The sequence below is a fragment of the Plectropomus leopardus genome, chromosome 8, assembly GCF_008729295.1.
Source record: "Plectropomus leopardus isolate mb chromosome 8, YSFRI_Pleo_2.0, whole genome shotgun sequence".
Lineage (NCBI taxonomy): Eukaryota > Metazoa > Chordata > Actinopteri > Perciformes > Serranidae > Plectropomus > Plectropomus leopardus.
The window spans coordinates 18,393,471-18,419,188 of NC_056470.1; the positions used below are offsets into that span (position 1 = coordinate 18,393,471).

Consider the following 25,718-nt stretch of genomic DNA (forward strand, 5'->3'; position numbering starts at 1 on the left):
AAACATCTCTCTTTCTTCAGTGTGGGATACTAATGCCTCACCTTGATTTTATTAATAGAGAGAGAGAGAGAGAGAATCAGAGGAGGGTGATAAACAGAGATGAGATTCTATCAATTATATGATTGCTTTAATTAACTATCATTAAAGACAGATCAATAACGCCAGACTGGAATTAAAATAAGGTCCATACATTATACACTATTTTACAAGGAACAATCAAATGGCCTCATATACCGAGCCCCTGGAAGGTGTTGCCATGGGAACCCATGGGAGGGTTTGGGTGTGCTTGGGGGAATTTAAAGGAGCCGGGACTAGATTTCTATATACTCATCCTTCCACATCAATGATGCTGGATTAACTAATGACTTGAGGTATAAAGGCAGTGGAAATGAAAAAAAAAGTGTAAAAGAAAGGCCCGTTGGAAAAAAAAAAAAGAAGGCATAACTGTACAATGAATTAATAAATGGTAAAAATCTCCCTTGTAATATTCTTGCAGCCTCAGGACATCAATTATTCATAAAAAACAGTAAAGAATCCATAAAAGTAGGTCATGAGTATAGCATACCAAAGAAATTAATTTGAATATTTAAACAGATAGAGAGAGCACATCCGCTGAGTTTGAGCAAACTGCAGCAGCACCTCAGTCAACACACAGGAGAGATAATGGAGCAGGAGAGGCTGGCTCCTCGGAGAGTAATCGGGAGGATAAAGCTCACTGAACCCAAGTGCTCCTGGCAGCAGTTAGGGAGGAAAGGGCCCAGGCTCCAGGTGTGATAAAGGCACAGAGTGCAGTGCATGTGACCTGGGTTTGATGTGATAAAAAAAACTGTGCACCTAAAGCTATATACAAGACAGAGAGGCTTATATGTCATGTGCTGGATGTATGGGTCACAATGTGAAACAGCACTTCATTTACACTCCCGCTTGGGTCAGAACAGACAAAAAGGACATGTTCGTCATTTGTTACATATGCAGCGAATCCGTAGAGGGTTGGGGAATCAGTCAAGGGAGGAGAGGAGAGGTGAGGGGAAGGTGAGAAACGTTTTCAAGTGCAAAGACCATAAATTTAACACCTTCCACAGTGCGAGCGGAGAGGCAGGCGGGCGATCTTAAAGAAAGGGTAATGGAGAAAGTGATGAAGAAACGGGTAAAGGTATCTGTGACAAGAGTGAGAATGGAGGGTGTGCCAGCTGGGAGGGAGAGGGAATAAACAAGGCCAGGTAGAGGAAGGGGTGATTTGGGGAAGGGGGAGCGAGAGCTGGGGAAAGGCAGGCGTCGGGGTCATAAAAACTAGGAGATGTGTTCTGGCCTCTGGGTCTTCATATCTTTTACATTTCTAATTAAAAGAGATAAAGAGTGAGGGAGTCATCAATCCCACAGTGATTTCCCAGTTAAGGTTTTAGAGGGGGCTGTAAACTAGGCAGCCCAGCATCATTGATTTTATAATTAGCTATCGTCACCCCAGACTTAAGATGGAGGGAGTGTGGTAGAGGGGAGCTTAAAAGAGGGAGACTGGCAGAGGAGCAGGGAGGCGCAAGGATGAAGATGATGAGGAGGTGAGGCCTGAGGGGAGAGAGTGGAAGAGCCAAAGGTTAGTGAAGAGAGAATCCAGAATGAGAGAAATCTGAAACAAGGCAATGAGCCAATAGGGAATACAGGTTATATAGCTGTGTGAAAAGAAATGGCATAGTTAATTACCAGTGAAATGTCATGTGAGGATCAAAATATTGCTATGATCTTTGGCCAGAAAAAGACACATTACACCCAATAATGGATACATAAACCATTTTATTATACAGAACCCCGCCCAAATCCCTGTTACATGACTGATAAGAAAACACACGTCGGCGTACATGAGGGATAACCATCGCACACAAAACTTCAAAACAAACCATAACCACTGGAGCTTTATTGCAACAGGAGACGGTGTCCCGACGAGCAGCACTCGTACTGGAGCTCTCAGTAGAACAGCAAAAAAAAAATAACTTCCCTATAAGACATAAAGTCAGATTACAACCACAAACAGGGACTATGGAGAATACATGTAGTGTAGCGTGCTATCTTCTGGGAAAGGAATACCAGGCTCCTCAAAACATTCCCACTTTTATATAAGGAGAATCAACATGTACTGAAAACCAAGTGACACAAGGTAAACAAGAGGTTGTACTCCTTCCATGACATTAAAATCACTTTCTTTCACCTTCAACATGCCGGCATCATTCCCTTTCATTAGCACCAATATCTTGCAACAATAAAACTCATATATAAATCTTAATAGAGTGATTATTTTAAAGCAGAAGGTAAAAACAAAAAAAAAAGATAAAATATACGTAAACACAACACACAATGGTAATGATTAAGATGAGAGGACATAATGTTAAGTATCCATATATCAACTTTTCATCTAAAAACTCTTCTATAGTAAAAATAGGGTGCAAATACAGCAGATAAAATCAAGCGTCAAAGTGTCTATAGCAAATCCTCATTAGCCAAGCATGGAAACTTTTGTCACACATTGCACAGGCAGTTGTGTGGAAAAAACACCTATTTCAAACTAAACCTGAATGTAGTTTCATTGCAGCATAACTCAAGTTAATTATAAATAGAAAATCATGAAAAATGCATACAGTATTGATTAAAAGATAGGCAGCAATTTTTATTAGGCAGTATATTGCCGTACGGCTGGGGGGGAAATACCAACACCATGTTATGATGTCAGGATCTATAAAGATGATTTTCTTTGACTTTTTTTTTTTTTTTAATTCTAGGCACAAATTTAGAACTGCACGATTTCTGTAAAATACAAAGTGTAACAAACGCTAAATATCCAAATGGCCAGCTCGTAAATTTCAATAATTATGAAATGTAAAATCCAGGATCGTTAACAAGTAAAAACTGCAGCTGATCCAAAAGCTTATGAGCATTAATTTTATATAATGATGATATGACGTTACTGAAGTAGAAAGTTGCATCTGGCATCTATTAAATAGACTTTAAACACAATCTGTTCAATAAGCTTTCTATTTCAAATGCTTGTCCGTCTTACAGAGCTCTCAGCGTCACTAAATCTCCTTAACTGCATCTGCATGACAACAATCAACTGCTAACGCGTGCAAGAAAGTGCATATCAAATCTTACTTCTGAGTAAATGGAGGAGAAATATGATGTCATAGACCTACATTACTGCGATATAATTCTAGCATGATGCTGTATCATTACTTTATGCTGCTGTTGAATAGCGCTCAAAGCTGCTGTGGAGAATTTAATGCTGGAAGAGAGTTTTGCCATGATTTCCAGTGGAGCCGGGCCTGCACAAAACATCATAATTACAGTGCCTGTCATGACTCCTAATCACAAATGTCATAAAAACGACATAACATCCATCGTAAAGCTCTTGACATAGCAATGATTCAACAGAAATCATTCTGCTACAGCCTGCAAACTCTCAAACGCCACAGCCCCATGCCCAAAAGCACGCCGTTTCAAACTGTGCAACAGTCTTATGTCAGCCATAAACACGGTGTTGACCTGCCACCACAGGCATTATGTCATCCCTAACAACAAAACAGCTAAAAAAACACAACAGTCTAAAAGGGGAAACCAAGGTTCACGGCAGATACGATGTAAATTGCATATTAACATTTTGTTTGTGTAGTGAGTGAGCTGTGTATGTGCTTGTTAGTGGAAGTAATGTGGAGCCACATTAACTCCAAGAAAGTCTCCTCTTTTTGATCGCTTGATGCAGCTGGATGTCCACTGGTTACCATAGCGAGGTGTCGGCCAGATCACTGGAGGAGGACACAAAGCAGAGTGTGCGTGTGTGTGAAAAAAACTGAAAGAAACACATTCTGGTTGAAAGAGGAGGTTAGACTGAAGGAGCGGCTGAGTGGGAGAGAGAGGGCTTTAATGATGCTGAAAATTGGCCCGTGACTGCGGTACACCCCTCAGGTAAATCATTGCTACAGCTTGCTGTCAACTTATCTGTCCCCTTGTCCTCCCATCCTGCCCCTCCCACGCCCCGGCTCTGTCTCGCACAGTCTCCCCCGCCTCACCCTGACTCAACTTCTTTTACGACCACATATTCAAAACTTCCATCTTCCAGCCATACTCGCCCTGTCACCATAAATAATTGGTCGCATGTGTCTGTGTGCATTAGCAAGCTTTGAATTCATTGTGTACGCCTGAAACTATTTCTGTCTGAGACCAGTGGTAGAAAACAACTCAGTACTCAGGTACTAAGTACAATTTTAAATTACAAGTACTTAATTTTTTCCTCTTTGAAATAATGTTACTTCTTTACATTTAAGAAATAAATATGACACTTTTTACTCAACGGCATTTATCTGGCTGCTGTATTCACTAATTACTTTGCAGAGTAAGGTTGTACACACAAATCAAGTCATGAGCTCATAAAATATGACGCATTGCCGGAGTTTAAAACCAGACGGCATGACAGGAAGAAATTTGTTGGCTTGTTTGGCCTCAAAGAAATTTTCATTTTAATATGCAGCCTGTAATGCAGAGCTCAATTTTTTAACAGTAAATCTTCAACTGTGCACCATTTGTTGTGATTGTCTAATCCTCACTTGGCCTTCGTTAATCTAAAATAAGTCCTGCTTTATATATTGAGAAGTAGTATGTGTCCATTTGCATTATTTTCACCTTTTAGAGGCTATAACAGCATCACTATATAACTGTTAAATTAGTAGCAACAATGAATTCTTTCATGTGTAATATTGTGATAGGCAGTGATGAAGTAATCAGATTTTTTACTTAAAGACACAGTTCACTCTAAAATAAAAAACAAATATTTTTCATCTTACCTGTGGTGCTATCAGTCAAATTAGTTTGTTCTGGTGTGAGTTGCCAAGTGTTGGAGATGTTGGCTAGACATGTCTGCCTTCTTTAAAATACAATGTAAGTAGTTGGCACTCAGCTTGTGGTGCTCAAAGCACCAAAAAACAAAACAAGAAAAAAAAAATCCATCATGACCTGATTACTCTAGATAATGCTAAAACCTTGTTGTGAGAAGTTTTCATGCAGGAACTATATTTTCTTGTGCTCATGACAGCACAAGTTGTAACAGTCAGCAACTCACACCAAAACAATCAATAGACTGATAAGTAGCACAATGGGTAAGAGGAGAATATGCATGTTTTAATTTGAGTGTGAACTGTCCCACTAAAAATACCATTTCAACAGTATAAAAATATTCCATCACAAGTAACAGCTCATAGACAACTACAGACATCTAGAATATGATACTTGGCAGATGTATACACTGCTTGTTTGTAAGACACCACGAATGAATGAATGAATGAATCTTTAACTTTCTTTTTTTATAAGAAGTAAAATTCCAACATTTCCGCCTGAAATGCGGAACAGAGTAAGGCTCTAAAGCAGTGTAAAATGCAAATGCTCAAGTACAACTATTACCTGAAAAACTGTGCTTCAGTAAATTAGTTACTTACAGGTATACTAGGCAGGGTTTTTCTATAAAGTAATTTATCTGCTGAGATTCTGCTCTCTGCCTGTATTTGCCATTTCCCTTCTTATAGTCTGTAGGATGTTTACGGGTGTGTACCCCCACAGCACTCAGGTGAGGTCAGGGCTTTATAAAAAGGTAGTGAACAGGTGACAGACTGGAAGCAGCAGGCATCAAAGAGACATAGCACAGAAAAATGCAAATATAGTGAGGCAAAATGCCAAACGAGAGTGAATCTGGGGTTGGCTTTAACTTTTACTTTTGCTGGCGAACATTTTTACAAACAATAACTAAATCATTAAATCATTTTCACTGGAACCTCTCCTCAAAGTGACAAACATTTTATAGCAAATAAAAACAGTATAAACTTAAACACTGACAAAGTTTTGAATGCTGGAAATTTTATGGAGTATTACTTCTTTGACACTTAAGGACTTTTTCCTCCTCCTGTGTGTGTATATAGTCAATTTCAGTGTGTGATCGTGTGTGTCTGAGTGGGAGGTTCTACCTGAGAACAGGGTCTGTGTGTTCAGGCAGCAAAAGTGCTGTTTCCTCTCCAGAGCTGTGCCTTCCACACTGAAGTGTATCAGATTCCTCCTCCTTAACACCAAAGAGCAACACACACACACACACACACACACACACACACACACACACACACACACACGTACACAGTTAACACATGTCTGACTAGCAGCTATTACAGTCTAATAACTTGCAGAATAGCCGTCTAATTGCTTCTAGGAGATAATGTCTGTATCAAATGACCCACTGCCTGTGTTTAACTGGTGTGCGCTGCTATCAGCATGAACACATAGCTCATTTTCAGTATCACATGCAATTAGCCTACAGTGACGCTAAACGGCTCAGATAGCGTGTCTCACCGAATCAGAGCTGTGCACCAGAGTGTCAGCGTCAGCCTGGTGTGGCGAGGACAGCGGCGCTGGCTGGTTGATGACCACTGCGCTCCTCTCCACCTCCCTTGGGGAGGGAGGAGGGGTGGCAAGGAGCAGGGAGTCCGGCTGGCCCTGCTCACACAGGCTGTAGTGCCCCAGAGGTCTTGGTGGACGGAGGGGCTGCAAAGCCTCTGGGTTCTCATCCTCAGAGTCAGATAACGCACTGCCAGGCCGCCCTGCCAGATAGAACATAATCAGACAAAAAAATGGGCCCCTCTTCTCAGAGCACTGCTCCCGTCATCCCAGCGACACAGGCCATTCTGAGCAATATTTAGTGTTGCTGCTGAATGATAGTTAACACTTTTATTGTTCACATCTGCAGGGCATACAGTAGATTAATGTGTGGCTCCATTCACCTGTAGAGGCAATCGGGGCAGCGCTCCACTTGGCACTGGCCACTGTTCCCATCTTCTGCTCCAGCTGACAGATGTACTCCATCAACTCCTGTAGTGGAAAATACAGCCATCATATCACACACCAGGGCAGCACTTTCATCATGGCATCCGCAGCCATCACCCTCATAACCCTCATGATGTCAGACTTCTTCAAGCCAAAGCCACATAAAATGGTAATACAGTAAATACACAAACACAACATTTGCTATTATATAAATATCATTATCACTCTTCAATAAACATTTAAACATTTGATTTACGATGTGCCACAGATTGGCTGCTATGCTCCCATATGGCAGATGTTAAAATTAAGGTGGACACTGATTTTAAAAACACTGACCATCTATTCTGCCAGTAGCGGACGAATGTGATGGTGGCCAACAAAAACTCTGCAGGCACTTTAACAGCGGCAGCACTGACTGCCCTGAAATCCACTGATTTATATTGCACTATAAACAATTTATATTGCACAATAACAACTAAGAAGACAACAAGAGACAGAAGATTCCCAACACCTGGGACATTCACAGTCCCTGTATACTTGTGTATATGTTACACCAGTAAGTTTTAGGATATGAATACATTATTGATTAAGAGGTTTTAGAAAAACAAATATTATTCAAAGATGCACTCGAGCTTTAGAGTGGAAGAAATTGTAACTGAACTTGTTCTTAATTTAAAGATAATAATGACCTGATTAGAATAAAACAGTTACAGTTTACTTTATAATCCATATAAGCCATTTATTAGCCTCAAGACCTTAACAGCTGATAATAAACAGGGGCAAAAAGCCAGTATCTGTAATACAATACATGCAATGTTAACACATGAATACTATCTGAAAACAGGATGGTTTCCATATTTTTCTGTCAGCATAGATTCAAGTCGTCCCCTAACCAAACTGTGTTTCTGACCTGTTTCTCTGCAACTAGCTGCTCCTTCTCTTTCTGGGCAACCCTCAGACTGGCCTTCAGCTCCTGGAGCTCCCTGCGGGTTTCACTGAGCTGAACCTGCAGGCAAGATATCAGAGGACGACAGGACACGTCAGAACCACAGATGTAGATCTCTGGGGGGGTGCAGGAGACATTTCCCCTTCAACATTCAGCACCTGTGCATTTGTCCTCCCCAATAAAAACATGAAAGTAGCACAGGATTTTTATTTTGACAAAACAAAAGACATTTACATCATTAACTGACGCAGAAAAGACAAAAATTGGTGCATATTAATGTTGTGACCCTCAAACCCCAGTTTCATATGTGTCCCCCAGTGTTATAATAAAATCTATGCCCTTGGTCAGAAGCATCTTACAGATATTGTGATTTCAGAATGGCAACTGTGATAAATACAGAGAAAAGTTCTAGTGATAGCGCAAGATTTTGGGAAATTATTTTTAAAGACATTAGATGAGAAAATCCTTTCTACTCTCATTTCTGTATGGTAATTGAAATTCTATTTATTGCAAAAACACTGAAGTCAACTCACAAAATGACCTTTTACCAGCAAACAAGAAGCAACTTCGTAGTCTTTCTCACCCGGTTACAATCCTTTTCTCTTCCTAGCTCAACATCCAGCTTCACCCGCTCCATCGTCTCCTCCTGCAGCCTCTCCTCCATCCTTTGCATCTCTGCGTTGAGTTTCTCCAGGCGCTCGTGGTCCTTCTGTAAGGGTAACACACACACACACACACACACACACACACACACACACACACACACACACACACACACACACACACACACACACACTGACTCATTACTGGTTTATTTACTTCATGTCAGTCCACTGACATCACTCCATATCTGTTACATTGCACCTTTACTGGACTCTTGCTGCTGCTGCTAATGTTTGCACACTTGTTGGCTGTACTTTTTTGTATATTTTTTTCATGCATAATAGGGCTTATGTATATTTAAATATAGATAATAGATTTGAATATTACTCTCAAGTTTGTGCCTTATTGTATTTGTAAATATACATATATGAAGTTTAAACATTTAAGGATGACACATAAGAAATTTCATTATGCTTGCATGATGACAATAAGGTTCTTGAATCTTGAATCCTACTCAGTCTATAATGTCTTCACTTAAAAGAGTGAAGCCACAGGACCATGTGTAAAAACTTCACTCATCTTCACAGCTGCGGTGCACAATAACATAAACAGTGTAATCCACTTAGGAGAGCTATGAGAACATTTAATCTTGAAGCCATCAAGTGCTAATTTGAAAAATCACAACATCTATCAACATAACTGAGATATCTGGACAGAAAAAGCAAAATATATTAAAAATTCTACCACAGTAAAAACAGTACACTTTGGATTTGATGTTCTGCAGTACCTCAGCTGCACGCTGCATATTCTGCCTCTCCTGGGCCCAGCGGGCTCTCCCCTCTCTCAGGGACAGACTGGAATCTGCAAGCTGAAGGGTGAGTTGGGCAGCCTGAAGACGAGCCTGATGAAGTTCGGCCTGTCCTTGATCCCTCTGGGCCACCATGGCACTTAGATCACTCTTTAAGCCCTCTGCAGCACGTTCAGCCGTGTTCAGACGCTCCCGCAGACTCCGCATCTCCTTCATTGTGGCCTCATTCTCTGCCTGGACATGAAGGGATGAGAAAGCATGTGTTGGCTACATATTTATAACTGTTAGGTGATTTGTTACGTAATGCCAGACCAGAAAATAATAAATACTGAATTTGATAGAGTTGGCAGTTCAGCATGCTGAGATGCCACCAAAACATTCAAAGGTATGGTTATACTACACCCCTGTGGTATCTGGTGGCATTTTAAGCAACTAAACACTTTCATTAACATGATGGGTATTGAATAACATAGAAAAAAGGTTTAGTTCAGTGTTTAGGATTTAGGGAGATATATTGGCAGAAATGGAATCTAATATTCGTAACTATGTTTTTGTTAGTGTATAACTGTCTTAAATAATCTTTGTGTTTTAGATACTTTAGAATGAGCTGTTTTTGTCTACATGGAGCGGGTCCTCTTCCATGAGTTACTCATTTCGCACCACCATGTTTCCACAGTAGCCCAGAATGGACAAACCAAACACTGTCTCTAGATAAGGCCATTCATTTGCATTTTCATGTTTTTGCGTCAGCCACTGTGGCTCTCCTGCACGCTTGACACTTGGAAGAAATTTCATAGGTTGCAATATATAGATTTTTTTTTGGCCACTGCAACGAGGATGTAGCCTGTGTACACGGGGCACCCACTCCACCAACTAAGCTACCGAGTGCCTCATAGATTCCAATGTTGCCTTAAACCTACACACACTTGACCTTTGAGTTTACTGGTGTAATTCTAGCAAAGTTTTAGGATCTGACATATGACACTTATTTAATGCTAAACATATGTGTGTATAATAGAAAATGACATCAATAATTGAGACTGTGTGTTACAAATAAATTCAGGTGCAAATACTTCTCCACTTCTTAGAGGTGCAGGATTCAAAAATGCAAAAAGTCTCCTGAAGATCAGTGAAGTATTCTATGGTAAACAAGAGTGTGCTGGTGGTCATAACGCATCGCACATTTGATTTCTCTAGCATGCAAATTTGCAGAGTCCAGCATTATCTATGAGTACATGCATTTATATCAACTCTCCTTTACATCCCATCCCCTCTGGTTTCCAAAGAAATGTATGACCTCTTTCCTGTGGGCAGCGGTGAGTTTCTGGGTGAGGGTGGTGATGCTGTTTTGAAGCTGCAGGACACTTGTGTCTCTCTGGGCCAGTGAATTCCTCAGGCCCTGGAACTCCTTAGACAGACTTCTAAGTTCGCCCTCTGTCTGTTCCAGCTTGGTCTGAAACAAAGAAATTACACAGATGACAGTGAGACATGGAAGAAAAGAACAACAGAGACACAGGTTTTATCATGATATACAGCATGTTTTCAAATATAATAACCTGCAGGCTCTTTCTCTCACTCTCCTCTTCTTTTCTTTGAGCTCCTGCCCTCTTTGCTCTCTCCTTCATCCTGCACACACAGATTTGGGTTACTGATAATCAAAAGTATTCATGACACTCACATAAAACTAAAAGAAGGAAGAGACAAGGCAACAAAGACAATGTCATACCTCTCCAGCTCCGTTTCTCTTTCCACGGCTCTCTGAGTCAGGATTTTCATATCCTCCTCCAGCTCTTTGATTCGCACTTCGCTCGCCTCCCTCGCATCCAATAAAGCACTTTTCTCCTGGGCTAGTGATTCTCCAAAAGCCTGCTGCTCCTAACAGACCAGAGGCATTTTTAATTTTTATGAGGAATTTAAATTTATCATGACATACACGCGGCTACCCTAATAAAAAATGTTTTAAATTTAACATTTTAGGATTACAACCAAGACATTTTATTGAATTACTGTAGAATTTTATATTAAAAAAGACATGATATTGTTTGAGCAGAGACGTGATTGTCATCTGAGAATAAGGGCACAGACAAAGAGAAAAGTATGGAAATGGTAACAGGCAAATTGGTCCTAATCAAATGATCTTGCACCCTGTCATTTGCATGGCTCTATACACCACCTTCTGCTTCATCCCCATCTCCTCAATCTTCTCTTGGCTCTGCTTCAGCTCTTCCTGCAGCCTGGCCAAATCACTTTCTATTCCTTTGCGTCTTCTGTCCCAGGCCTCCCTCGCCCGCTTGTACTCCTCCTTCTCTTTCTCCCTCTGCCTGTTTGCCACCTCCTGCGCCTGCAGCAGCTCGGCACGCTCTCGCAGACATTCCTGCAGTCGACTCTGACAAAAGACAGGAAGAGGCAGGCAGCGGATGGGGAATCATAATTGTTCTCTAGTCTCTGTGTGTGCCAGCAGTAAACAACAGTATTGATTTCCCAGCATATGTGTTTTATCAGCACTCATTAATTTTGCAAAACTGAAAACATACTCCCCTTCACTACCTTATAAATCTATTCTGTATTTCTTATGCTCACCTGCAGCAGCTCAGCCCTGGGCACAACCAGCAACATGTCTGTACCTTCCTCCTCTCCATGGGGCTCCTCCTCAAGGGTCACCAGATCCTCAAGTGGCTTCGGAGCGCAGAAAATGAATTTGGAGCTGCGGGAGCACACTTCTCCCTTTGCATCGATATATGCAAACTCATACTCTTGGGAGCTGGGCTTGGGAAGGTAGGAGGCTAAAAAGAAAGTGGGGAAAAAAGATGATACATGTTAAGAATAATTGCGTTTCAAACTAGCCCCTTGTGGTTTTTGAGATGTCTTCTCCTTATACTATATATTAGGTTTGGGGTAAAAATTAATACAACACAGTATCACAATATTTTGTGTGGCAACACTGTATTGATACACGAATGGCAAGTATTGATTTTTTATCACATAAAATATTAATTCCGCAAATACAAATTAAACTTACTAGAAAAATAAAATCAACTACTTTTAAAGATACTTTTGCTGCAAAAAATGGTAATAAATCACAGAGCATGACAATATATGTTATCACAATATATGTTATTGCAGTAATCAATATACTGCAAACCGTTAAAATCACAATAATAATGTAAAATGACTAAGGTATCATGATAATTTTGTATTGTGGGGCCTGCAGTGATTACCAGCCCTTCTGTATATAGTTTTGAACGAGAACAAGGTGAAACTAAGTGCACATTAGATAAACATAATCTTCTCTATTTTTTGAAAAAGCCAATCATTTTTTAAGATACATTTAACTCTCTATGACATACCCTGACACTATTTGGTATTCTTACAATACAAGCCTTTAGAGAGTTTATGCATCTATTTTACATTTATATGACTTCATTATTCTCATCAATAAAATATTACATTTATTAACTGAATACTGAAATTATATTGTAAAAAGTAAAAAAAATACAGGTGAAATTGATTACATTGATGATGGCTCAGTTCTATTAAGTGTCCCAGTAAGCTATTCCCATGAGCCATCGTGCACAACGCCAGGACCTCTGCTAAATGGAATACAGCCTTCATTAATGTTAATAAGTATGCCCGTGCTTTTACCAAGACACGTCAAACCGTCTGCTGTAAAGAAAAAAGGTCAATAGCCATTTCAGATACTTTGATTTATGAGCAGAGAGCTGTAATACACCCTCCGACCAGCACCGGCAGCACTCAGATGGGTGTGGCGCCAGGTGAGCGTAGAAAATGACGTTGCGCGCCAACTTTCAATTTTCAGTGGTCGCAAACATTTCAGTCGCAGCGTGAGTTAGCAGGGACTCTGGCCATAACACCGAGCTGGACTATACCTATACATCCTGATATTTCATCGAAAACTGCAGCATACCTCGGTGAGTTCCCGTTTTTGTCATTCCTCCGCTGAAGTAACGTTATTTTACGAGCACGGGACGCCTGAAACCGGTTGGTGACTGCAACGGTCCTGTTTAGCTAGCTAGCTTGTTAGCTAGCTTGCTAGCTAAACTTCGACAGGTGTTTATTCACTTCGGAAATGCGTTTTAAAGTAGAGCAAAGTAGCTGCTTTATGTCGACATGTGTCGCTTAAGAAATACTGGCTATTTAGCGATATACGCTTGTTTTCTGTCATACGCGTGTTAGTTTAGATGAGAACAACTGTTTCCATCGACCTGTTCAGAGTTTGTCCCGGTGTTGCGTTGAAGTTCGTTACCTGGTCGAATAACGTTAACGCCGCTGTTTCCCTGGTGAAAACGGTCACTGTTAACCTCCGCCTCAAGAGGTAAAAATACACCTTGTATTGGCTCATACTAAACTTTTTCTTGATTGTATGGTGTAACGTAACTTTGTTAGATAGCAGACACCAATACATCCGAGAAGAAACTGTATTTTGTGCTCTGAGGAGCAGCCTGCATTTACAGGCCCTAATATTTATCTTGCTCCAGTATGCTACAACAAGCTAACTGCGCATTAAATAACGTATTCACATCCTGCTGTATTTTTTTTTCCACACGTTAAATGTATAAGATACCCATTCAGTTAGAAAGCAAACATCAATGTTCTGTTAATGATGCTATCCATACTTTCTACAAAAGCTAATGTTTTTATATTTTTGCACCCTATTTTTTAAACATGAAAAAACTTTGAGTTGCATGTTAATTCAATGCTAGTTGGACTTTGCTTGCGCTGCTAGACATAGTGTACTTTCCTACAAGCTTAAAAGACAATGCGAGGGAGGTGATTTGAACCATGGCCATGGAGTTGCAAAGGGGAAACGGTTTGTAATGTAATTTGTATATTTGCAATGATGTGTATGTTTCTTTACATCTTGCTTGTTATTTCCACCAAGGACAACTATGGAAACAGGTGTTTTTAGTGATGCTATTAAGTGCTTTCTTCTAGGATTTTTTTGTCATAATATTCTTTTTTAGTTGTTGTGATTTTAAATTCCTAATAAAAAATGTATCAAATCAATTCTGTGTCCAACAGACAAGAATAAGTCTATCAGTATTGATAATACTACTAAATAACTGGATTCTTGTGTATTAACTTGCAACTGACTTTGTTTATTTCCTAGTTTAACCATATTTGTACATTCCTAATTCTCTTTCATTTTTTCCCACTCTTAACAAAAGAGTAAGGAACAGAGGATGATATACCTCCTGCTTCCCACTCTGACCGGAGAGCAGCCAGCCACAACCAGTGACTTCATCCAGCCCATAAAGTAAGCTAACCTAATATTATCCTTATCTCACACAGGCTACAGCTTTAGAATGATTTACTCTTTTCTCTTCCACAACACGTGTACAGTCAAGGGGACCAGATGGAAAACAGACAGGGAGAATGACATACAGCAAAGTTTATGAGCTGTATTGTAACTTACAGCAGCGGCTTAGGTCACAGTGCAGGAGACCTTTCTTTTTAAATCACTGCATCGCTGATGATGATAAGGAACCATCAGTGGTTTCTTTAGACTTTACTCCCTCTGCTCCTCTTCCAATGCAGAATGACATTGACAGTATGCTTAAGTTAGTGATAAATTACTCTACCAGAGGTCAATGCCACACCTGCTGCTCACGTGCCCCCGACACTGAATCAGGCTTATCAGTTGCCACTGATAGACAGGACAGAGAGCACACTGTATTCTCCCATGAGTGGTGGTAGTCAGAGCAGGCTTTGACAAAGGCATTGTCTTTGACATCCTCATTACTCAACCTCCTGCATCCTAAAGAAACTCATTCAAACCATGACAGAGACTGTGTCTGTGTTGGAGACAAAGCTGTGAGGGCTATTTCTCTTCTGTACAGGATATTTTCCCTTTTACATCAGTTATTTCCACTTTTAAGGTAGAAATAACTAACATTTTCCTCCACTAAATATACCAGTTGCCAGCCTTTTGTGTACAAGAGAGCAATTAAATCTGCAGAAACATCAATCTCCTGCTGAAGGTTTTATGTGTGGATCTAAGCACCGTACCAGTATAGATTCTGGCTAACTATGGGAAATAAAATACAATTAGAAAACAAGGGCATGAGTACCCTGGAAGTGCACACAGCAGTTGACATCTGTGCCCTCTTGATAGTCGGCAGGGGCCAGTGCCCAAACAAATGTGTGGTAGTCCTTCACTGATGACCATCCCGCCTGAAGAAGAAAACATGCTGTTAATTTACAGTTGAATATTCATTATTCACTTGATTTTTGTTAAAGTTATCATGTTCACAATACCTTGAAAAGCCCTATCCAGTCATTGCTGGCCCAGTTGTGCTGTGAGCTCAGTGTGTAGTGGCAGTCGACTCTGCTCTGAGGGAAGTAACTGCAGCCCACGTTTCTGAACTCCACCTGCCAAGCCTTTTCCATGGCAACACACAAAAAAGGCAGGCTATTTTGCACCTATGAGAAAAAACACAACCTTGAAACTTGAGTTGATTTTTATTTCTTAAGGTTATTCAGTCCAATTTTAGGGTAGAAACTGACATGCATGGGTAGATGAGCCAATAGTGAAATGGGTAAGAGGTGACTGCTGGAGAACAAACAAGACAGAGCTAGCATGCTGTGAATATTTATTCAGTGTAAGAAGATATCCTGACTTAGCACACACTTCCGGAGAGGCCACCAGAACTAAACCTCGGTGACAGCATGGCCCTTGAGCAACATGACATATTGCATGTTTGTCACTGAGGCTATTTCAGTCATTTGCTATTGTACTCTGTCACATGTGAGCATTGAGTACAAGGTGTGTGGGGCCTCCAGCATGTATAGGACTCAGATTACACCAGCAAATACACAATTTTGAGGAATTCTTGCCTGCTGTTAACCACATGGAGACACGTGTCACTTTATTTATTTAATTAGCATTGTGTGGGCTATTGAGTCCAACATAAGTCATATGAGCTTAATGATGCATCCTGTATGCATCCTGATATTTTTACTGTACAGTATCCTGGTTTCACAATTTCACAGAGTTGTTATTATCAGTCAGAATGACACTTAAAGAAATGAAAACAGAAGGGTTCATTTTAGATGAATAAATATTTTATCACTATCATTAAGACTTGAAGTTATGTTTTTTAATAAAAGCATGTGTAAAATGTCTCCCTTTCGAAAATAATAATAAATGAAAGGTGAGTTTCTCCACCCAGTTGCATTTTTCCCCCCAATATTGTAGATAAGCAAATTTACATGGTATGATAATTGTCAACCTTCATATCAGGGTATACCTTAAAGCCAGAATATATTGCTGGAACCCTACTAATGTGACAACATGTGCAAGGAAAAACATTGCAAACATGCATAGAGGGAATTCATATTTGGGCTTGCAATGCAAACTGCAATTGTGGATAAACTGTGACTTCCTCATACTTTATTGTGATCTCCTCTGGTGGAGTCATAATCCAATATAATTATAATGGTGTAGAGTTTTCTATTTTAGTAAAGCGCCTTTCTGAATGTAGGAATAAGGTAAGAAACTTGTGTAAATACTGCAGAACATTTTGCAGATGTCAAAAACCATAGATTAAAGACTAAAATATAACAGTAGCTTTAGGAGGCTTCACATTACACAGCACGAGGCTTGAGGCCCAACAGTAGCACATGTCGAGAAAACAGTCTGACATGCACGTCGATGCAAGCCGAGGAAGACAAACGTCAAAACAAAGACACTGGAGTTAGATCTGAACATGTACACGTTTATTAGCACTGTCCAATTAGTTAAAGTGCTGCGCGTGCACGTCAGCCGCGACAATAACAGGCTTTGTTAACTACAAAAGACATCTGCGCACATTATCTCTCGGCCGTCTCGGGTATCTCGCTTACCTTTATCGCCCTCACTTCTCTGTAAACGCTCTAAACGAGCCGCCTCTATATTAGATACAGGAGTCCCAGTGCGCGAGAAAACAACAAAAACACGAGAGATACAGACGTGTCTTTTCCTCTTCTGGCTCAGTTGCTCCACTAACCCGAAACAATAACAAAAAAAAAAAAAAAACAAAGCAAAACACAAGCATGACAGCCTCACTTCCACCGCGGCATTATGGGAGCTGTCGTTCGCCACGTCGATAATATCTCGCTGAAACGCTGCGCTTTAAACTACAATCCCCAGGCTCAAAGCAGACTAAAAAGGTCGCACTGTACGTAATATGATGCTTCTCAATGGCTGCCGTTGTTTTTCTCATCGGATGCCAAAGCACAGAGAGCTACTGGTTGTATGACAGAAGTGTGCACACTGACCAATGGGAATGAGAATCTCCTGAGTGCGATGAGGAAAACAACAAGGGGCGGGTGATACAGCGAAACGGATGTATGCAGAGTGGGAGAGAGCAAGTTGTTTAATTTTTGTTTTTCTTTTTTCCTTTGCAACTGTTCATCTCATAGGCTACAAAGAAAATCTTGCGTGTGTGGCTGTCAGTGTCATTATTGGGCGTTATTTTTCATACAGCTGGAAGTTAGACAAGGCACACTGCAGAATGAAGGCTATTTAATTTACACAACATATATTGAGATATAAGTTACGATTTTGCTGGGTATGGTCATACTTGCATTTCACTTTCACTAAAAATGGTGATTCTTTGATTTTTGCTGAGGTCTGTACTAAACAAGCAAGTTCCCTTACAGTGCTTCTGCAATTTGAAGGCCAAGGCATTACTGTAGCAGCACAATGCTTAATTTATAATGGTATGTTGTGTTGCATTTTACACTTATCAAAAAAATGAAGCTCCTGCGATTTGGATATTGTCACATTTCAATATTTTGATTAATTGTGTAGCCTGTAGAATACTATTAGTTCTGTGCCACATGCACATTTATATCTATATATTTTGTTGTATTATTTTATTTTTTGATTTATTTTTGCAGATCAGTTGAATCAGTTTCCCACAGGGGCCAATTAAGCAGGTTTACTGATTTACCTGTATAACCGGAACAGATCTTTTGACATAAATCCATGTTTCAGATTTGATGAGGAATTTAGGTATTATTTAAACAGTCATCTTCATTTTCAAAAAAATAATTTCTTTATTAACAAGGGCAAGTTTGCATATATTTCACAAACATTTATGTTTGTTTACACTGTGCTGGTCCTTACATTTGGCTTTACATGAATGATTTATCATAATGCAGTAAAAGAAAAGGAGACTTCATATCTATGTAGGTTGTCACTTCAAGGAATTTGCCTTGATGTTTGGTACAAACAATAAACATAAAAGGCATAAAGGCAACAAGCATAAATATAGAATAGCAAAATAAAAATAAATTTATGAAAAACATACTATAACAAATATCTACAATATATGTGCAAAACTATTTATTGGTTAAGATGCCTTACATTATAGTAAGCCTTACAGCATGATGATGTAACAACTTCTGACAGCAGATGGCAGTATACCATCTGAAAACCCAGTGCTTTACATTCATCACATGCAGACCATATCCCTAAACATCCTTAACACACTGTGCATGCTTTTTAGCCTCCCAAGACTGCCCCACAGCATCTTGCTGCATATTTTTTTCTGTTTTTCCATAATGTAGGAGAGACAATAAAGGAATATAGTATTTAATTAGGCTGAGGTATTGGATATGAAATTAAAAAAAAATTAAGATGCTGAAGGCAGATGTCTCTTTATCTTTGCATTAATTTAGCATTCTGCCATTAAAGGTTTTGCAAATATTGCAACAGAACATCAAAGTATATCACTGGTCAAGTAAGTAGATGATAATATGCCAGGGTGAGGAAAATATCACTGTAAACTCACTGTGCGGGATTGTATTACACTGATTTGTTCATTTGTTTGTCTCTTGCTAACATGCCCAATTATGAATTTTTAAATGAAATACATATTAAAATATTGGCTTTAAAAATAAATGTGAACTTGATGATTGGAATAGATTTAAATCAGGAGTGAAAATGATGATTAAGGGAGTAAAAGCCAACCTCCACTGCAATACACTTAATACGAAGCAGTTGGCTGCCTGTGACTACAAAAAAGCACAAGATCACAGAAGTGGAAATTTAAATTACTATTTAAGATTTAAGGTGATCATGCCTCAGTAACCACAGCTTAAATAAAGCTCATCCTGTGTTATTATAGTTATTGATGTCCTTCCCATAGCCAGCTTATTTATCTCTGCTCATTGATGAGTCAATCCAGTCACACAGTACTTTACTCCTCCTCAATTAGTAAGTCCAGTTTGGCTAATTTAGTCTGTTGAAGACACTATAAGGACGCTTCATGTAATTTTATGCCGACGGACAGTCGATGTTGAGACCCTATAAATTGTGTTTAAGTGGATTAATAGTGTGCTGAGCCTGTGTGAGCAAAGTGGTGCTGGAAGTAGTGGCTCTCTATGCAGTAGGATAATTAAATAGGTTGTACTGCAATGACTAGCTTAGCCAGGAGCCATTGTTTTTGTGTGTTTTAGGCTAAGATTTTGGGAAATTAATGTTTTTAATTTGAATTTGTTGCAACTATAGATGCCACAAGATTCAAAATGTGTGATTTGCTTCTGCATTATTATTGTTTTAATTAACTAGTATGATAAGTAGGGGTGTCCCAATCAAGGTTTTTTGTCCCCGATTCAAGTAATTTGATATTGAGTATCTGCTGATTTACCTGGAAAATACAACTGCAATGCATATTTCCAGTACTTTAAAGTTGTTAATCGATCCAGTGTATATGCTTGGCGGCTTGATAGGTCTGCAATGCAATACAAGAAAAAATGTCAGCTTTCAAGTGGTTACTAAGGTTATTTTATTTTATTTTTCACAAAGATAGTGAATTAAACAAACTAAAAATATTTTATATGGCTCTTACTACATTTCAACTTAGTGCAGCGTTTGTTTTTTCAAAAAAATAACAAAGTAAAATGTGTCTTAAGAAATAGCTCTCAAATCTACTTAGTGTAGCATTGTAATAATGGTACAGCACATTTTAAATGAGTAATATAATCACATTTCCAATGCAAAGTTGTGCTATAGCTTCATTTAAACATTCCTGCTTAGAATAAATAAAATTGGTCACAGTTTGCCTATTACAGCATTATAATAAAAGTAAAAATACTAAAAGAAAATTAATAAAAACTCCAATTCCAAAGTTGTGTAGCAGCATAAGTTGAACATGAAAAAAAATCAGTTTCCACTTATTGTAGTAGCAGCATTAAAAAAAAACAGCCTGAATATCTGCCTTAAATTGTGCTCTCATTTTACGACACCTGTTTGGCGGCGGACATAAAAAAAAAGGATCAGGCAGGGCACATGCTCAAAACAACCGATTCCAAAACATTAAAAAATGTGTTGATCGGGCCCGATAACGATCCTTCCAATCCAATCGGGATATCCCTAATAATAAGCCATATAAAGGAATTAAAATACCTCTTTTGAATTAAGTGTATACTCAAATTTAGCATAAATTTAAAGAGCTTTGTACTTGTTTTGCTAAGTGTTTGGTGTTTTTTTTTTCATTATGGCTGAGCTGAGTTAGCCTTGACTTTGAAGCCTCACTCTTGTGTGAAGTTAGAAGATGGCTGTGTAACAGGAATGTGAGGCTTCACCCTAATAGAGACTAGACTGAAAGTGGATTGTCCATGAAACTGCTTGATCTTGACCTGACTGCCAGCTGTTATGGCTCCTCTGTCTGTTATAACCCCCCATCCCCAGCACATGCACGCACATGTACATATACACACACAGGCACACCATATGAATGCATATTTTTTTTCTTTGGGTGATCTGGACTAATGTCAACACTTTTAAACACTGGGTAGAGAAATACCCCACTATCAGCTGTTCTGGCACAAAAGCATGCATTCTGTTTATTTATCTGTTGCAGAACTACTCCACACAAATTTAATCCCTGTCATCTGCTGATTTCTTGCAGCCTGGCTTGGAATTCCTCTCAATATAAGAAAATGGTGTAGCCCCTGAGTGCTACTGCAGTTTTATTACCTGAGGTGGTCTGTCTGAATATAGCCTACCACATGTCTCATTCAAAGGGAATGGCAGGTATGTGTCACTAGTCATAAATTGTAACTTGCCTTCAGCAGTAATCAGTTGCCAAGGAAACCTCAAATGGGATTATGACCTTCTGTTGTGTATAGGCAAGTAAACTGTTAGAGTTGTCAACATCCAAGAGATAAACATTAAAGATTTATGTCAGAAAACAATTTATTTTCACATCATACTAAATTAAAGTGTGATGTGTCTTGTGTGTTAATAGAGCTTTTAGAAAAGCATTTTTTTTTTATAAAGGATCCTGTGTTTTTTATAGCAATTGGAGCATTTTTCAGTTAAATGTCAATCACTCACATGGGTGAGTGATGTAATATGTGAGGGCTGTGTGACCATGCAGTCAAAAAAGGCATTAGAAAGATAGAAAACAAAGAAAGAGAGAGTAGGAGCAGAGTGCCTGGAAGGAGGGCAGAGCGTTGGGAGGGCGGAGATGGAGAAATGGGGGGACGGTGGTATTTAGTATGCACGGCCAAGCTGCCCCATCTGCTTAGCGCAGCAGTCCCTGTCGTATAACTGTCTACAGGCCGTGGGCCACATAAAGAATGTCTCAGATTTGATGTAATTCCGCAAAATTAATGACAGCTTTACTCGGTATGGGCCGTGAGGGAATGATTAGTGTTTGATCGTCCATCTGATCAGTTCCCTTGGCTGGCTGCAGGAGAGATGCCCCACTATATGCCTGCATGCTGCCTATGGCAAGCACACACAGATACACCTATCCCAAAATTATCCCTGGGCCCCCATGCTCTAGTTTAGGTTTGAGTTCTGGTTTCTGTTTTCCCACAGCACAGACAACCAATATCTTGTTAAAGTCTCTGTGCTGTGACACTTCACATCAAAATGAACACCTACTGATGGGCTGGATGCAGGTCCCGCTGGTGGTGTGATTTTGTACGGGGCAGTTTTTATTTCAGGCTGTGCAGTATTTCAAAGGAAAGTGGGCCAACCAGCATCCAATTTAGAGAACTCAGAGGTCACACTATGACCTTTTACAAGATATGCTTTACTGCAGCTGTGATTGGAATTGGGTATTAGTTTTTAAAAGAGATGGGGAATGGATTGGGAATTTGAGAGAAGAAATTGATCGGCTGGATGGATTGCAGGAGTTGGACAAGTGGAATTCCTCTCCTCCTTTTTAATTCAGCCCCACCTCAGCCGGCCCAACCCCCATCTCTTTCCTCCTCTTGGGCTGCTGCGTTTACAAGCGAAGGGGGCATTCTGTTTTACAAGTGAGCCTGGTGCGTCTCGGTGTGCTAGCAACATTAAAATTGAACCTGTCTTATCTGTGCAAAGCGTGAGGCTTTACATCAGAGGCTTTCGTCCTGCTGCCATGAGGCTCCGGTGTGCTTTTATGTAATGTGGTGCAGTCAAAAACCCAGCGGACAATTAAAGTGAGCTGATAGATAAACAAGTGATTGAAGACAGGGATGTTGGTTTGTGGAATGTAAGGTAGAGCTGGGGGAGGGCAACTTCATTGTCCACGGGTTTACTATTGTTAACAAGGCCAAGTCCGACCCATGATGTGCTTTTCTCAGCCAAATCAAGTGTCATCATCACTTTATAAACAGAGCGATCTAGGGAGAAATGTTGTTTTCAAAGTTGCACCTATTTTGTGCTGAGTTGCATATGGCAAAGCTAATTTCCCATCTGACCATTAGTACTCTGGTCCAGTACCAAGCACAGGGAGCCTAATTCAGCAAAGGCTTGGGGAGGGTTGTGTTTCTGCCAACACAGATTGTCGGACAGATTGGCAATCCTTCACTGTGTATGGATGCAGTGTTTTTCCCTGAAATTGTTGGCCATTATAACAAATTACTTGCAAAAACACCATTAAAGTAAACAAAAAAACCTCTTGCATCTGTTTTGATGCTAGGCCTGTTCCAGTTCAATTGCAACTCAGTTCATTATCCTCTCTCAGTTTTCCTGTTTCCTCAGTATTTTTCCATTTTTGTACTCTCTTCCATAACACTGTCTTTCCAAATTACTTGAACGTATTTCCTCCCGCCAGGGTCCCCCCTTCCCAATCGGCATCCTCTGATCTCCTTTCATTCTGCTTTCTTTCTTGGCCCACTCCTCCTCCCCCACTGCTTTCTCTTTCTCCTCCACATTTTATATTTTTGGCTGAGCTGAGGACCTTTCTTAGCGCAGTGACCTTTCTGGTTTTAAATTAAGCCCCTCTGCGGCATGTCTCTCTTCATAGACCGCCGGTTACGAGCCTTCAGAGAACCGCAAAAAAATAACGATTCTGATGAAATGGCCCCTTTAAAAAGCTCTTCCAAATTCCTTTTACATTTTTCTTCCCCTCTTCCCCCCTTTCTGGTCGCATTAATATTCACACTAATGAGGAACATCCTAAAGAGCAACCCATGGAAAATGTGAGATGAGACGCATTCACATGCCTCCCCACTTGCACATCTTACACACACACTGTTGCTCATTGCTAATGGGTTCTAATCAAATGCCATGTATGTTTGAAGTGATTTATGAAAACTGGGCAGCGTAAGCTTGCAATGTGATTGCTTAATCAGAAAGAGACCATTTTTCAATGGATAACCCAGTTTGTGGCCTTTTAGAAGATACCATGCTTTACATTATGTGATTAATAGGCTTCTATTAAATTGTATTTAGATGATGAAGAGTTTTTTACTGCGCTGAGGTCATGTTGTTACCTGGTAGTTGTGAATTTGTTTCAATACTTAACATATGTCCAGAATTTCACAGTATAATGTCAACAGGCTGGTGCTGTGTTAGGAAACAAGGTGATGATAAACGTCAGTGCATTATTGTCATATAGGACCTCCCAGGTGCTGAGTAAGGCTGTAATGGCCTCGTTCACTATCATCATCCTCTGGTCTCCAGTGCATTGCTTTCGGTAAATGAAAACAAGGAATCTGAGTCAGTCAACCAAAGCGTGATACATAAATGCCTCAAATTTAATTGAAACAACATGAGCTGTGTTCCCTTTCCAAAGCCACAATTAAGCCATACCTGTTCATTGCACCCCAATAAAACTCAAGACAGAGAAGGCAACAGCAATCACAGGGAATAATCAGAGCAATTAAACTCTCCAGTCAGAGCTGAGCTGAAGGCTGTTTCGGGCCTCGTGGGAAAAGGTTACAGGTTACAGTGTTGTGGAAGTACAGTGGCTAAGTTTACATATATGCAAATAACTATTATACTGAATATGACAATTCTGAATTTGATGTGGGTCATCTTGTAGACCACAACATATTCTGTTTAGATGATCTGACCTAGGCCTTTTTTCAGCATTTTCTGATCAAGGCATGTGGGATGCCGGTAGTTTTCAGGTTATAATAGCATTCTTGGAACATGTTTATAATGAATTCAGAATATGCGTCATCGACTGAGGTTTTTACTGAAACATAAATACAGAAGCAAGCAATAATAGGAAGTAGAATAAATAAAGAAAATACAGCAAATTGGATGGCTGTGGAAGGATGAGACATAATTGAAGTTGTCAAGCTTGAATCAATTGCACACCAACAAAAAGAGGTGGGTCTACAGCCGTGACTTAAAGTGTCTAATGCAGCAGTTTTTGTTTAGGTAAGCTCTTCCAGAGCTTAGGAGCAGCAACTGCAAAGGATTGATCATTGCCGTTTTTTTTGCCTACTTCTTGTCTGTTTATTGCTAGCTCTGTGTGTTGTCATGGATACGTTGTACGCAAACCATCTCACCACCAGTTTTCAAGCAGAGGTAGAGATGCATGGCCAAAGAAAAGCCCAAATTCCTTGCTGTGAGGAAAAACACACCTACTTTTAAACTTTATGAAATACTTGGATATCAACAGGTTTTTGGATATGTGCAAATATCTCAACATCAAGACCCAAAAATGATAAGAGACATCAACTGTGCCACTTTTCTATATTTTGACTTGAAAAACACCACGTTAAAGCACGTTCATCAGAGTTTGCATGGCTGCATGTAAACAGAAATATTGGTGTAATATTCATTTTTATCAGCCATGTAAACAGATGACGTAGGAACACTGTCGTTTCCAGAATAAGGGCGAAAAAAACGCCCACTTCACTGAAATGTATTCGTGTCCTTGGGTGTTATGCAGATATATAACCTTTATTTAATCAGGCAATGTCACTGAGATCAATATTTCTTTTGCATTAAACCTACAAAGTGCAGTTGATGAAATAAGACAGAAGATCAGAATCAGGGTTAGAATAAGATTTACTGGCAAGTAGGTTTTCACTAACATGAAATTTACTTTGTTTTTTTGTTGCATTCATTGAATATACAATTAAGATATTAAGAGAATATAAAATTAAAGCAAAGTACTCCAACAGTTAAACTAAAATATAGAATATAATTGTTACAATAAAGATATGGAAGTTACTTTAAAAATACTATAACAAAACATAATATAGCTGTTTCAGAATGAGAAAGCTGTACAGATTTGTGCAGGATATGCAAAAGCTCACAGTATAGCGGTACATGACAAA

General features: G+C 39.6%; 1 protein-coding gene across 2 annotated transcripts; it reads right to left on the reverse strand.

Annotated features, from left to right (window-relative positions):
* Positions 1 to 1,768: 1,768 nt before the first annotated feature.
* Positions 1,769 to 17,297, reverse strand: calcoco1a (calcium binding and coiled-coil domain 1a). Of its 2 annotated transcripts, none has more exons than XM_042491725.1 (15): positions 17,061 to 17,297; positions 15,474 to 15,638; positions 15,287 to 15,389; positions 11,778 to 11,980; positions 11,371 to 11,583; positions 10,924 to 11,066; positions 10,754 to 10,823; positions 10,495 to 10,650; positions 9,177 to 9,431; positions 8,370 to 8,495; positions 7,751 to 7,846; positions 6,798 to 6,885; positions 6,370 to 6,617; positions 5,994 to 6,085; positions 1,769 to 3,788 (listed from the first exon to the last, which is right to left on the reverse strand). In XM_042491725.1, exons 2-15 carry the CDS (start codon positions 15,603 to 15,605, stop codon positions 3,761 to 3,763), a joined length of 1,953 nt encoding a protein of 650 aa, XP_042347659.1. In that variant the 5' UTR covers positions 15,606 to 15,638; positions 17,061 to 17,297; the 3' UTR covers positions 1,769 to 3,760. The 2 variants fall into 2 exon arrangements, with proteins under 2 accessions (XP_042347659.1, XP_042347658.1); XM_042491724.1 differs by having other exon boundaries at positions 10,924 to 11,072; positions 17,061 to 17,294.
* Between the last annotated feature and the right edge of the window lie 8,421 nt (positions 17,298 to 25,718).

Bases quoted from the DNA above. Each gene is read 5' to 3' on its own strand.
- calcoco1a (XM_042491724.1), bottom strand. From the start codon at position 15,605: ATGGAAAAGGCTTGGCAGGTGGAGTTCAGAAACGTGGGCTGCAGTTAC. The intron at 9,432-10,494 runs GTCATACATTTC...CTTCATGTCCAG, and splicing joins CCGCTGCCCACAGGAAAGAG to GCAGAGAATGAGGCCACAAT. The intron at 3,789-5,993 runs GTAGAACCTCCC...GTCCTCCTCCAG, and splicing joins CACACAGACCCTGTTCTCAG to TGATCTGGCCGACACCTCGC.